Source organism: Taurulus bubalis (assembly GCF_910589615.1).
Source record: "Taurulus bubalis genome assembly, chromosome: 9".
Lineage (NCBI taxonomy): Eukaryota > Metazoa > Chordata > Actinopteri > Perciformes > Cottidae > Taurulus > Taurulus bubalis.
In genome coordinates this window covers 10,959,759-10,975,141 of record NC_136597.1, presented here as the reverse complement: position 1 = coordinate 10,975,141, position 15,383 = coordinate 10,959,759, and the positions used below count along the sequence as shown (strand labels likewise).

Below are 15,383 nucleotides of genomic sequence, written 5' to 3'. Positions count from 1 at the left end.
ATTATAATACACTGGAAGGGAATAACCCACAAGTAGAGAAACCGAGGTCTCAGCGATGATCCTGTATTTCACACACATGTGGGTCATTCTTATAAACTGTAAATATCGATGCATGCCCACTCACTCTCCCCCTCCTGTGTGTTTGAGTGTGTGGGTTGCGCCATCCTTTTGTTCTGTAATGTTTAAAATCTATCATGTAAATGTCTCAGCTGTAATTGGTAGCTTTTGCTTTCTCTCTCTCCAATAGGCATGCACCGATCCCAATTTGTTTAGTCCCGATACGATAGAGTTTTGGATGTCTTTTGAATATATTTTTGGAGTTGCCATTGAGCTTTACAATTCTAATGTCACAGAGATTGAGCTAAAGCAAGGTCTTTTAGTTCCTGATGTCTTTTTCAGAATCTACCTGCAATCTTGTTTTTCTCCTTCTGCCAGGGAAGATAAATGTGTTTGAGTTAAAACTAGGGGCTAGTGCTAAACGGAGGATGCCAAGCATTGATGTTCTGCAGGCTCGTCACTCAGTCTCAGTCAGGCCTGTCCTGGGAGATAACACCAGTGGCCTGCTTAGGCTGATCAATGGCGTAATCCATTCAAACACTCTCCCACACGACTTGCTCTCTTTGTCTTTGTCATTCATTTGTTTTTCTTCTCTTATCAGTACTTTGTGCTCAGGATCTTACCCTTTACTTGTCATACTTCAGAGACCATGAAGATAATCATTACAGAACAAAAAAAAGAGCTGAGTAATTAATTAGTCTCTATAACAAAGCAGCTGTTTGAACTATGTGCAATGGGTAAAGGTTTAATGGTTTGCTGTTTTAATTTTAGAACATGCCTGTCTGTTATTTAATTATCATTAAAATCATTAAGACAACTTAGCCTCCGTTCTTTTGTTCTTCAAGGCCAAGGTTAATTCTGTCTTAAAACATAATGTAGTGCATTAAAAATTGCTGCATCATCACATTGACTAATCCATTGTTTTTCTTTCCCACACTTTCCCCAACCCACCATCTGTCTTTAGCTAAGGTCAAGTCAAAGTGTGCCCCTACATTCTTCGCCTGCGCTAATGGTGTCCATTGCATCATCGGACGCTTCCACTGTAACGGCTTCAGTGACTGTCCCGACGGAAGTGACGAGGAAAACTGCAGTGAGTCTCGCACAACAACTAATTCCAATAATAGCAATCTGTCTAATCATGCCATGAGTCATGATCTGCCCCAGTCGGAACGGTTTAAACTGCAGCTGTGTACTGATGGGTATTGAATATGTAACTATTCCTGTCAAATCTGAGCAAAGACACGGTTCATTCTGTTTCACTATGAAGAACATTTATTTAAAGACCTTGCTTACAAAACTCAACTGACACCCCGAACCAGTTTTACAAGCAAAGATCTTTTTTTATGGCTAAAAGAAAACCTGCGTAAAGTGTTAATCAGGTTTTCTTTATGTCCTTCCCTTCAAAAGAATGCCATTCTATAAAGAATGCATTGTCCTCCACTCACTACTCACAAATTCTATTAAATAAACAATAAAGTTTAAGTAATTTTATTTGTTTGCATCACTTGTAACTTCCGAGTCTTCAGCCTTGGGCCTAGCTTTGCCTTCTAGACAGGTTATTACACATATTGAATTGAAATGATGGACAATAGGAACACCGGGGTCCAGGTATAGTGTGTGTTATCAGGCATATTGTTTTGTCCTCACATGACCCCATCCCTGCTTTTCCATTGGGGAGCGTGCATCAAGCCGATCACTCACCATTGTCAGAGGCAGTGTTCCTCGCCTGCAAGGCACCACACTCACAAATCTAATCTAGCCATTTAAATGGAGCTTTTGCTCCACACTCCCAGCACATACTGCGTCACCACTGTGTAATTGTCTGGATCTTCTCACGAGATAAATCTGCCTCATTTCGCAGGAGCTAAAGACCAGAACATAAAAGAAAGTGATAGTGCTGGGCAGGATTTTGTTGTATTTTTTAGTTTGATTTTTATCAGCCTCACCAGTTCAAATTATTTACTACTGTAACTCACACTGTTTTTAATGTTTTACTTCTGCTCCAAAATTCCCCATGAAAATGTAGTATGTTTTTCTCTTACATTTAATCAAATCAGTGTTGTTGATGGGATGGGAAGTACACAACACAACTTTGCTCCACGACAGAATAATAATTAAATATGCTTTCAAATATTTTGTTTATGCTGTGAAGTGTTTTCTTTTCTCAGAGTCACTCACACAGTTGATCGTGTTTTCTCAGTTAACTTTGAAACCTCTTACTGTAACCCTGCTTGAACTAACACTTGACCCTTGACCTCTGCCCCGTCTCAATCACAGCAGGCAACCCATTGGTTTGCTCGGAGGCTCGCTTCAAGTGTCGAAATGGCCACTGTGTAGACCGCAGCTTCTTGTGTAACGGCCAGGACAACTGTCAGGACAACAGCGACGAAGAGCTCTGCCTAACTACAGCAGGTAGGTCATTAACTCGATGCATGAAAGGGTCACGTGTGCTGGAAAGAAAGAGGGAATGGAACATCTAGTTAAGTACGGGCAGACTGAGGATGAGGATGAATTAGCGACAAAGGACAGTGAATTGTAGCAGAGCAGAGATGTTCCTGATCTCTCTGATAAGCCTTTAACTCAAACATTTCAAACTGTCGTTTTTTAGGTTTTCAATAACCAATGAAACCCTAAAAAACGACAGTTTGCACAACTGACACATTTCAAACTGTCGTTATTGAGAGTTTCTTGGTTAACTCACACATTTCAAATTGTCGTTATTGAGGGTTTTATTGGTTAACTGACACGCACATTTCCCCAGCCTTTAAAAGACAGAAGCCAGTGAGAGGCACTAGAATACTAAGAAACTTGAATAACTCCTATTAGCACATTGGACTGCTGCAGCAACTAATTGTGAAAGGATACAGCAAAGTCAATCATAAAGCTACAACAAGTACATTTTTTACTTGCAGGTTATTCTTATTATGTAAAAGTTCAGCAGGACTAAAGTATAGAATGCCAAACATCATGCAAAAATAGCAATATAGTACTATGTATGTAATAAGTAGCAAATTAGAAAGATATAAGAATATGAAACAGTTATATCTCACATGCATATATGATATGTACAAATATATGCTATGACACAATGTATCACTTCAGAGAGAGTGTAAAGGCATGTGGTTTAACAATAAGTTGAATATAGATTCATAATTTGTGATAGGATTTAGATTTGAATTAGAGTTTGTTTACTTCATAATTCCAGATGGAGGGACCATATATTAAACAAAAACAGAAAATATGTGTATTTATATCTGTGTTTATTATCTCTGTCATAAACTAGACTTTTTGAAGGAGTATAACAATAGTGAAATTAATGAGTGACTGAAAATGTCTTAAAAAAAGTGCCAACATGCAAACCATCACAATACTGTCACATGCACTTATATTACACAATAATGTTGATCTAGATTATAATCTTTTTATGGGGAATTTTAAACTAAATGTAGTGTGAAAAACACAATATTAAAGAAATAGCTGCAGAGACACCAATTATGGAGGAGTTAGATAAGTTTTCTCTCACAGTTAAAAGGGAAATCTTGAAATGATACCTATAAATAAATTAACTTAATTTGCTTCATTCTGAGTGCATCCACAACAACAACACAAGCATGAATAATTAAAAGATCCGACTGAATTGTATCCACCGGTCATCTGTTTTGACAAACCACAGTTTGTTGAATTTACATATAATCAGGCCATAATTGTTGGAAATATTGGCGGAAACTTTGCAGAAGATTTCAGAATAAGCAAAAGCTTGTGGATCCAGTATTTACAGCGTTGCTATTAAACTGGATAAAATGATGATAGGGCAGTTGGAAGATTATGTCACTCAATATGTCACATCATCGGATATTTCTGAAAACGTCACCTAGGTAATGATTTATTCATAAAGATACAGCAAAGCCACTGACGTATTTGACTTTCTACAGAAGATGTGTGCTGCTGTGAACATTCCCCTCTCTGCCTTTTTGACACACTTGAACACAGCATTGCATCATTAGTGTAATGTTGTGAAATCGAATGGTACGGATGACATTGTGCTGACTTTGCATTGTAACACAAAAAACAGTGTTGTCAGAGTGTCTTATTCACTGGCGAGATCCACTTAAATTACATTTGGCCTGTCGTTGTTATTTAACTGGCGGCCTCGCTTCTTGCTGCCACTATGGCACACCAGTCAGCTCCTGTCAACGCTTCAGCTGTACTTCCTCTGGCAAGGCGACCTGATTTCTGCAAGCAACCCTGATGTGGACCACCCTGTCAGTGTTTTTGCTGCTGTTCAAAAAAAGCATGTGCATCGCTATCCTTCTGTGTAGGTCTTGCTGTCACACTGATTTGCTCTTTCAGAGATAACAAAACAGGCTAAGTGTGGGATACAAAACATAGTATCTGTCAGTATCTCTAGCCCACAAGGCAGTAATGTTATTACCAATGCTGCCATAGACCAAGTCAGCAGAAAGTTGATCGAAACTCAAGAGGCAAAACGCGTCTAATAAACAGGAAAGGAGCTCTGCGGCAGTCCCACATTTGACTTCGGAATATGAAAACAGTAAATCCTGGCGAAACTTTTCAACACCAGTTATCCTCTAAAATGAAATGAAACTGTGTATTGCTTTCGTCGGCTGTGAAAAATAGCTCTGATCTGACACTATTGACAAACTACAGATCGGTTAATGGTCCCAGCAAATAATTATTCTGCTCATTATAATTTAGCCCGCTAATGCATTATTATTATTACCCCGCAAATCTACATTTGATAAGCTAACAGTAATGAATTCTCTGTTTTTGTTACCTGATTAGTGAAGCTGATTAAGTTAGTTTTAAATTGATTGTTTTACTTGTGTTAGTTTGCAATGAGAGAATGAAAGAAGGAGTTCCTCCATCATCACTAGGTCATTCTTCTCAGGCTCCATTCAATGCAGAGCCACAGAATGCTGAATAGAGCTGTATAGTGATGCAGAAATATTGATTGATATCTGTGTCCCATGAACTCCATTTCCCCGTTGACAAGTGAACAATTCCAACTCCAGTGCTAGCAGAGTGTGTGTGTGTGTGTGTGTGTGTGTGTGTGTGTGTGTGTGTGTGTGTGTGTGTGTGTGTGTGTGTGTGTGTGTGTCTTGAGTCTTGTGTTGGACGCTGTATGAACCACTCGTTGTTTGCAGAAAACCTAATACGGGATTCATTTAAGGAATGTTTGCTTCTGTTATACACAATGAAAAAATCAAGGTAAACAAAACATTCAGGAATAATTATGTGGCAGATAGCATTTTCAATCAGTTACACTCAGATAAATAATATCATAAAATGCTCATACGCCTCAGTGGGGCTCGGGGACGATCTAAGGAGGAAAATTATTATACTCACTTTCGACAGAAAGAAAGTGTTAGCAGCATTTTTATTAAAAAAGGCCTGCTATGGTCGGCTGAGAGGCTCCTCAGACTGCTTCTGTTTCTAAAATGTTTTAAGGTGTCTAATGATAAAGTACTAAGTTATATATTGTTCTTGTCAAAATAATGCCTGATTGTTCAGCTGTCCAGCAAAGTAATGGGCATGTTCTCAATTAGGTTTCCAAGAAATGTACCAGCAAATGACCCAAATGTTCTCCCACTTATTTGCAACATGTGTAACGCAACATAAAGTACGAGTGTTGAGGAGTTGTGAGCTCCGTGTTGTCGTGACCTTCAGAACACATTGAGGAAGAGCAGCTTTTTTTCCTTTGTGTGTGTTTTGTTCCTTTATTTTTTATCATCAGCTTCTGCACTTTGAAGGCATCACTGGGGTTTGCAGTTCTTTCCTTCATGAACTATCTCTCTTTCTCTATCACGCACACACGCACGCACACACACACACACACACACACACACACACACACACACACACACACTCTGACCTTTCCTTCTGCTCTGACTTTGCCTCTCTTTATAATACGCAAGCAGAAACCTGCAGGTGACAGATAAGCATACAATATCCGTTCCAAGCCACCCGAGCACAGCATATCCTTCCTCACTTTCTCCCCTGCCCTGTACTTCCTCCTCTGTTCAACTCCTCTTCCTCATCCTTTCCCATAATTACTTGCTTCAGTGTCTCCACATTTGTCTCCTTGATTTGAATAGTCTAGTGAGAGATCAGCACGCTGCCTGTCAGCGGACAGATCATCACGGCATACATGACGTAGCGTTTGGTTCGCCTGCCTTCGAGGTGTGGGATAATTAGATCCACAGAAGCAGCACCATCCTCTTAGCTTCTTTATGCCTCCAGTGCTTTTATTTCCCATCACTGTGATTTCAAACAATTTGGTACAGTTAGACACAAACAGCAGCACAGAGCCGCTTTTATCGTTTATCGTTTTATTTGATGGGTAATTGATTTTTGAAAGAGCAGAGAGGTGGCAAACAGTGCAATGTAATAATACACAATTGTCTATGAATGCATTGGTGCAATCATCGCACAGTGAGATGGAAGAGTTGGGATGGGGAGCCTGTAACCGATAACAGAGATAAAGAAATGGAAAGCACACCACATACACATAATATAGTGAACCAGAAAAGGGGTCGCGAGGAGCAATAAATAGCAATGGGCCGGGAGATGGAGGCAAGCAAAGAGTAAGGTGATTTGGTAGAGAAAGGTGGGATTTGAATAGAACTGAGCGAGGGGTAGCGATTAGCCGAGAAGGATGAGAGCATCCGTCTCAAGACGAGCCCCGAGGCCGAATAATGTAACTCTGGAGACAGAAATGACATGAAAGCAAGTTTCGCAAAGCTGAGCTTCTCATTGCTCTCCCTGGTCTGCCGGGCTACTCATAGCAGGGGATAGAGGCTGCAGTGATGGAGCGCGTGTTTTCCCCTGCAACGAATTGTTGTTGAAACATCGCCGCAGGGCTCACAGGATTTAGCCAGATGCTGGGGGAGCCCTCGCTGAGAACAAGAGAACCACTCTGCATATCCAAAGAAGCATGTGCATGAACGCATGGGCACACACACATTGGCACAGTGCGATGTGAGAGTGATTGTTCTGCATATTTAATTCCAAAAAATAACTGCAACCTCCAGAAGAAACTTCCTGAAGGTCACGGGAGTGACGAGTTTAAAGACTCAGTCTAAATGTGACAAGCACAGAAGTTGAAGCTTTTGTAAAAGAGTCTGAGCATCCCCTTAGAGTCATTTAAGAAAATTAATTGATTTAAAATGCACACATCAGCATCTCTCATGACACATTAATTAACACAAGTAGACAAAAGAGAATCAGATGGTGTGGTGACTATGGGAGAGTGGGATTCATTCTCAAATCTATTCTGTCTCAAAGAATCTTCACCTGAGCCTCTTTCTAAACGGAAATTGTCTTGAGAGAGGAAAAGTAGCAGAGTGAGGAGTAAGTAGGCGTGTGAAGGTGGGAACAGAGGGCTCGAGGATGGTTTGAGGGCATCAAAAGCTCTCCAATGACTTTGTGTGTTGTGGAAGATAAGGTATGCTTTGTAGAGTCACAAGCATCATATGTGTTTGTTTTGGTCGTGTGTGTGCGTGTGTGTGTGTGCATATGTTTCAATGTGCATCTGGTCCTTCAGTGGACAACACACAGAAAGGTCACAATTATTGTATGTTCCTGAGCATAATAACTGTGTGTGAAGCTGTGGCGATAAGGCTCTCCGATCCTGCTTAAGTTTCACAATGTGCTGTAGCTTTTCAACACCACATGAGGAAGACGTATGCTTTCACTGCTGCGTCTCCTCTAGACTTGAGATATCTACTTTAACATTAGTGTAATAATTGAAGAAATAAAAGGCAAAAAAATCCGTAAACTCATGACGACTGCACAAGTACTTTGAAATCATCAAAGCATCAATTAGGCTTCTTCTTTGAACAAAAGGGACAACATACATTTTGCAGCCATTTTTACATTCAGGACACATCTTGGAATGCATTTACATTGTTTGCTGGATACACACATTTACATATGATTTAAATTACAATGCATTATAAGCAAAATGATGTATAATCTGTCTGCTGAATGGTATCTTGCGTCACTCTTACAACGACAGAATCACTCCCAAGGGTATTAGGCATTTGTTTACACACTGCTTCAATCTGCATTGGGCAGTGTGTAATATTTTGGAAGTATAACTGCCACCGCACATTTTGTTCAACTTTCTTTTTGGCAGTGACCCCATCAGAGTAATCATTGGCCTCGAGGTCCTCAGAGAACTGTCAGTCAGAGAGAGATGTTGCCCAGCGAGCTGACAATTAACATTAATCTGCTACATGAGTAAACTGTCAAAACATTGGCAGACAACATCACCCTTGACCCTGATTGGTTAGATGAAAATGACACCACGCACTATACAACGTCTTAAGATCTGCAAAATGAAGTGTCAGCAAAAAAAATGGGGTGCCATGACTGTGTGTAATTACACTTGCCACGTTCTTTTGTACATTGTAATGAGCCTGTCAGCGAGAATTACTTGTTTCTCAGCGATTGTCAAAGGAATTTGACTTATTGTAACAAATTTCAGTCCAACTAAAACATTAATATGACCATAAGCTTCATTTTGTCCACCATCGTCACATAGCCGCAAAAGCTCCCTATTCAACGACAGTACAACAAATACTTTTAACCTTCTGGTTTATGTATGGAGCGCTGCTCTCCGAGAAGTCAAATCCTTCATTTTAAACTCCAGGGATGCTCCCTTCCCACAGAGAGTAATCTGCAGCTTTCTATTTGTTATATCCTCCTAAGGCTGTGTAAGAACTACTCGATAGATCCACTAGCACTGCATCTGCTGTTTTGCATAAGCACTATGTATTCAACAACCTCACTTCACAGCCATGCCATTTACAGGCCCAATAAACAGCAGTAATAAGACTGGGCTGTATATATACTGCCCTGTCTATATACAGTGACTGTCTGCTGACACCCAGCAGTAATTCCTGCCTCTCCATTAGCCTCACCAGAAAACTAGACATTAATATATAGTGTCAGGCTCGTATAGAAAAAATAAAGAACGTCATAGTGATTAAAAGTCCCTCAGAACTCATTCACTGTTGATATCCTTTTAGCTCGCTAATAGTTTCTCACACGGCCACGTCCTCCCCCAATGATTGCTGCCAGACTTTGTACCCGAATAATTCAGGTGCCATAGATTAAAATGACAAGTTAATCCATTCTCAATTTTTGTGGTAGAGACGTGTGTGACGCTGAGATGGTGGTCCGTTCATGGCCTTCGTCAGTAGCACTTTGAATGCTGGCAGAGAGAGAAAAGGTGTGGGAGGGAGCGTGAAATGGCGTAGGGGAATATAATGGCAGCAGACTGAGGTGTGGGAGTGGAATGTAATGGTGCCAGTTTATCAGAGCCAACGCACACTTGTCAGGCACAAACAGGGGAGGTTGCACATGTGGCCGCCCATGGATTTGAACTATGGGACAGTTTCAGGTTTTTGCTTTTGTGAGCGTGGAGCCTGTTCACAAAGCAGCATTGAGAGGCTGTTGGTGCACCGGAGAGAAAGGCCAAGCAGTTGGCTAGATGTTGTTAGCTGCTGCTGCTGACAACATTAAACTGAGCAGGTGCTGCTTCCTATTTCTGTATTTTAAATTGTAGATTTAATTGTTTTCCATTATTGGCAAAGAGCATTTTAAGTTTGGAGATCTAGCAGTAGCATTTAGCATATATACTATATTATATATTTTTCTTTATCTGAGAATATATCCTCACGAGTTTAATATTACATTCCTAGTCATCCGTTCCCTTCCTCCCCTCCTCCCTCCCACTCACCAAGGCTAAGTGTCAGTTTTTATAGAGCTGCTGTTGTTTAAGGACCTTGTTGCCATTAGCTAAGGCCACACAAGGGGGTCATGGGGGGCGTGGGGGTGGGTGGGGGGTGATTCATTCCCGTCCTTGAATCAGGACCAGACAGCCATTGCTGTTCAGGCTCCTGTAAATAAAAAGCCTTTCCCTCCTATCGTCATTCAGTTACCATGGTGATGGTGGTCCAGTGACGACCTGCACCCACAGACTTTAGGTGGAACAATAGCTCTACTGTTGCTATTGGAAAGTTGGAGTACTTTTTGTGTGTTTGTGTATTATGGTTGCGATGGTGCACAGGTGATTGTTTTCCGTCACTTCTTGTTGACATTCTTATCACACTTCCACTTTAATAGCTTCTTGGCCGAATGAATCCAAGGAAAGTACAGGTTCTCTCTCATTAAATAGTAACATAGTGTAAATCTCTTGTTTATAGCTAGCTTAGTCCATGATGGCTACGCACCAGCCCGGAACGTTGAATCATGATAAATTATCTGATTTTAAACCATTTGATTACTTAAGTAGCACTGTAAAATGTAAAACCACCAAAAGGACATAAATAAGCTCATCAGCTCACTGATTTGTGCTTCGACGAGCATCACATTTACATCAAAGTTGTACATTTACATCATGCCTGGCCTCATTTGCAACATTCCCCTGCTCCATGGACACTTGGCATGAGAGACGTGCCCCTCTCTGGCCCCTCGGTGCACGCTCACTGGTTGGCTGACAGCAGAAAGGAAGTAAGATTTGTGTGTGTCTGTGTGTCTGTGTGAATGGGGCTCCCTCCGTCTAAGCCTTTTTATCCTCTGCATCTAAATCATCTCATTCATTAACTGTACCTGCGCTCTTTTCAATACACTACATATTTTAGAAAATTGGGCCTCACTACTCTAAATTTTGCAAACTCCAGTGAGGCTCAGAAGGCCGTTATCTTTCTTGAACAATATCCTATTAAAGAAAGACTATTGACTGCTCATTAGTCACCCTGCTAAAGTACCCAATAGATGTGACGTACTCTGACTACTTCTTTGAAAAAGTTTAGAGAATAATAATGAATTCCTTAAAAGGTTCAGCGTGCAGAAAGAATAACTTAAAAGGAACATTTAATCATTTCTTGTTTTTGGTTTCTCTTAGAAATGTTTCCGAACGTTTGCACAAGATTTTTTTTATCTCTGGGCCAAGAGAAGGGGAAAATGCTGTTTTTGCATTTTTAAATTGCATTAAGTTAAAAATGGAGAAAATTATAAAACCAGAGCTAAGAGGTGCACTGAATATGATTTAATTCTCTCGGATGGCTTTGATGAATGTTGGAGAAGTTTAGATGCATTACTTTCAAGAGACCGTTATGTGCCCAGAGCTCAATTTAATTTCCCCCCACAATTTTTTTGACCATATTATCGTTTTCTTCAGGCATGTCTAATGCAGCCATCCATAAGTAGCAGAGTCACTTAGAGGCTGCCTCCAAATATTGCAGAAAGACTGGTGTAATAAAGTGAATAACAGAAGCTGAAATATAAAATGTGAGTAATCAACACTGGCATCAGGTGCATCTTATCAAAATAAGTGGCTCCATAAATTCCACTCTCTTCGGCTCCCACTTAATGGCTGACATGTTGCAATGGGTTTGGATGACTAAAGTCTTCTTCTCGTCTCATTGCTTGATTACTGCTTTACCTTGTCATGCATGATTTCTTCCTGATAACCTGACAGTAACTAATTCAGTATTAAATATTACAAAGAGGAAGCATAATCCCCACATGCATCTCCAAGAGTGGCAACACACCCAAATGGTGCGCAGTTGTTATGAGGAAACTAATGGACACCCCTTGAGTGATGCATTAGATGTCAGTCAGCTCTCGCTATAATGGGCCGGGTTATTTTCTGCAAATGCTTTCTCTGCCAATACTGTAAGTGTGCATTCACCCATGATATGGTTGAGCCGAAGGTGTTGCTCGACAGACAAGGAGCCATGCCAATTATATATGGTGTGATGGACTGCAGATATTCGTTTAGGTGGTGATAAAGATGAGGGTGCAATGGCTGGTGTGTGTGTGTGTGTGTGTGTGTGTGTGTGTGTGTGTGTGGGTGGGTGGGTGTGTGTGTGTGTGTGGGTGGGTGTTTTGGAGGTGTGAGCATCCATGTGTTTGGTGTACATGTATCCATCAGGGAAATGCATAAAGAAGGAGGCTTTAGTGGAACGGAGGAAAAAGGAGAGTGCCCTGGAGAGAGGAAAGAGGGATTGCATGTCAGAGAGTGTGAGAGATAGACATGTTAGAGGATTGTGAGAGGGGGGAGGGGTTTAATATGGGATGGAAAAAAAAGGAAAATGTGAGTGTGAATACGATGAAGCGGAAGAAAGATGGAGAGGGAGAGAGTGATAGAAAGCGAGAGGGAAACTGATGGAGATGAGGGATTAGGGAGAGTGGCAAAGCCATTGATAAAAAAAAAAAGATAAAACCATCTGGATTCATTGTGTAAAAAGACAGGGAATCAAGGGGGAGCACAAAGCGGTGGAGGGAAACGGGGAGATAGAAACAGTAGCTGGGGAAGGGGTCATGGGTGCCGGTAGAGGGAGAAAAAACACTAAAGACAGGTACTGAGTGGAGGGGAAGATAAGAAGGTAAGCAGGAAATATGGTATCTGGAGAGATGGGAGTGATCACGCAGAAACCTTTGAAACAGGAAGTGCAGGAAGCACAGGTACAAGCAAATCAAAGAGGAACAGGAAACAATAAAGTAAGCGATCAGGACGAGTTGATTGATGTCGAGCCAAAGCAGGGCAGAAACAAAGCAGGGCAGATAAAAGAAGAGAGAAGGTAGGGATGAAAACGGCAAACAAAATGGAGAACAGGATTGTGAGTGATGACGGGCGATTGGAGGGAGGTGAGAAAAACTACAGGGTATGAGATTTTGAAGGAGGTTTTACTTGAAGCTCAGGGATTGAAGAGGGGGCTTAGATTAGTCCCTGCATGCAACAGTGCTCTCATTCATGATAATTACTGGATTCTGCACCATCTTTCTCAATTGCTGCGTTGTCTTTCTTTTCCTTAATACGCTCTCTCATCCGTCTCTCGGACTCATGTGCATTAACCTCCCATCTACTTTTTCCCAGTTTTGGCATTTGGCTTCCATCTCCACCCTTTTCTCATCACTTCTCTTTACCATTGCACCTCCTCATGCCCCACTGTCTTGTCTCCTCTCATCATGAGCGTTCTCCTCTTGCCTCTGTTCTTTTGCTCTTGCTTCCTCTGGCAGTCTGTGGTCGCTATGTTCAGATGGGCAGGGCTTAAATGCTATGCTTGAGATGATAATAACACTCTGTTCCTGCTCTAGCATTTTTTTTGTGTCTTTTCACCATCCCCTCTAACACCCTGCTCATCCTGTTTTTTTCTCTCTGCCTCACCCATTCTTCCTCTTTATGTTATTCTCATTGTTTGATACTGTCATATGCACACCCACATGCTTGAGGCATGTTAACAACCATGCTGGTGAAAGCCAAGCGGCAGGGAGAAAAAAGCAGCAAGGCATAGCAAAATACAGTGAACACTAAAAAGAGATTTGTGTGGTGGATTTCACCTTTGCTCCTTCTCTTAAGCAGCTTTGTTTGGTGCAGAGAATGCACAAAAACCAAGGACAAGTGTGCCTCCAGGACAAACGTGTACAGATCGGTGGTATACATATGTCAGCTGTTGGGTAGTTCAAATTACAGTATACAGTTGCAGCAGAGATGCAGAGAGGAAAAACATATTTCATGCACAAAATGCATTGCTCTCCCAACCCAAGAGAAAGGCCTTAATTATTGTCACATTCAAAATAAAAGCTGATTCTTATCTTAGCCAATTCTTTATAAAATACAAATATTGTGTTGATTGATATAAAATGTATAGACAATATGAGCCCTTATGAAAGTGATATTAACAGTTAGTATAGTCTATCAATGTATATTTGTCCCTTTTTGAATTAGTATTTGAGTTTTGATCAAACCAACATTGACAGATTTTCAGATACAGCTGCTACAGACTTGAAGCAATCAGTATGGTATTACTGTAACTTTTTTGGTTGCAGTTTTAATGATATTCCACACTGCTTCAATTTCTTATCTGAAAAATGCATTGCATGCTCCTCCGAGTCTCAGATAATCTCAGATTTTAGAGCATGTAGCAAAGCATGTAGCATTGATATTCATTTGCTGCCTTGTGTGAAGCACTGAGTCCTGGGTTCTGATTAGAAAAATAGGCTTCATGTGACATGTTCAATGGGTGTTTTAATGTGGAATTAAGGGTTAATTCTTAAACATCTTCACAACCCGAAGCACATGTACGTTTTATCTTGAACGTTTTTTTCTTATTTGCAGAAAAGTGCATTTTTCAAATACAAGGTTTTGCTCTTCCTCCATCGAGTTGTGGTAAGATATTGATGTAAAGCTGTGTTTCTTATTTATGTGTTGGAGTATGAGTTGGGACGTGAATGGCATTTCAAGTGTTACTCGCGCTTATTGACATTATTATGAATTTGAATGTGCATTTGAGCAATTGATGCACCAGACTTTGGTCAGTGGTCTGTTCGTCAGTAGATTGAGTAACAGTGCAGTAGAGCATTTCAAAACGGTTTCATACAATACAAGAGAAAATAAATCACTGCACAAGTAGCTACCAAACTAAAATAGAGAGACATTTCTGCCCTATATGAGAAATGTGTACATAGCTGTCATCCAGATGTTTGTGTTCCGAAACCAGCCCCATTGCCAACAAGAATCTCAAATGAAAGTGTATGAAAGTTGAAGGCTATCAGCAGTTTTCTTTTCTTCTGTGTGATTATTGCATTTGGAAAAATGTCTATCTTTCAGATGTTTAAATAAGACAGAAAACAATACAGTGTAGTTCCATCCATAGTTCTTTAGAGAGCTTTTTATCTTCAGGGTTATCTCTGCCATGTTGCAAACGTTTTACTCTTATTGCCTGTAAAGGCACCTCACACGTTATAGCCTGCTGTGTCTCAGTGGCATACATATTAACTGTTTGAGTTGTGAGTTGTGATTTTTATTGTGACAATAAAGTAAACTGCACATGCAGCTCCAGGGCCGTTGTGAATGGCAGAAATTATGTTTGTAAACACACTTTGGCTTTTTTTAAATCTCAAAGTTATTTAGATATCATTCTTCTGTTTGTAAAAACAGATCTTACATTACGCTGACTGCAAAAACACATTACTATGAAAACATGTTTTTAAAAACTTTATAGTTTTAGCATGTAGTATAGAATTATTTTTGATCCTGTAATTGCATCTGCGAAAGTTGTTCCTCAACACAGAAACCCTCCACAGTGTGCTACGTGATCTCCCTCCCTCACACAGTATCAGATGACTCTTGCAGACTACTGATGATGAATAGCTGGAAGCTGCATTATTAATTAGATGGGCATTGAGTTGACACACTTGCACTGTCTGCCATAGCGTGATGTGTGGTCTGCCTCATCTGTGGTTGTGTGGGCTGGAGATTGTGTTTCTGTGTTACAGAATATGTGCATGCA

General features: G+C 40.6%; 1 protein-coding gene across 1 annotated transcript in view; it reads left to right on the top strand.

The window, feature by feature from the left end:
* ldlrad3 (low density lipoprotein receptor class A domain containing 3) overlaps positions 1–15,383 on the top strand; it is a gene marked incomplete at both ends in the record, with an annotated part of 71,862 nt that overhangs the window by 35,982 nt on the left and 20,497 nt on the right. The window contains 2 exons of the mRNA XM_079223677.1: positions 1,022–1,147; positions 2,335–2,469. Of these exons, the coding sequence (XP_079079803.1) occupies positions 1,022–1,147; positions 2,335–2,469 (261 nt within the window). The remainder of the gene's footprint in view (positions 1–1,021; positions 1,148–2,334; positions 2,470–15,383) is intronic.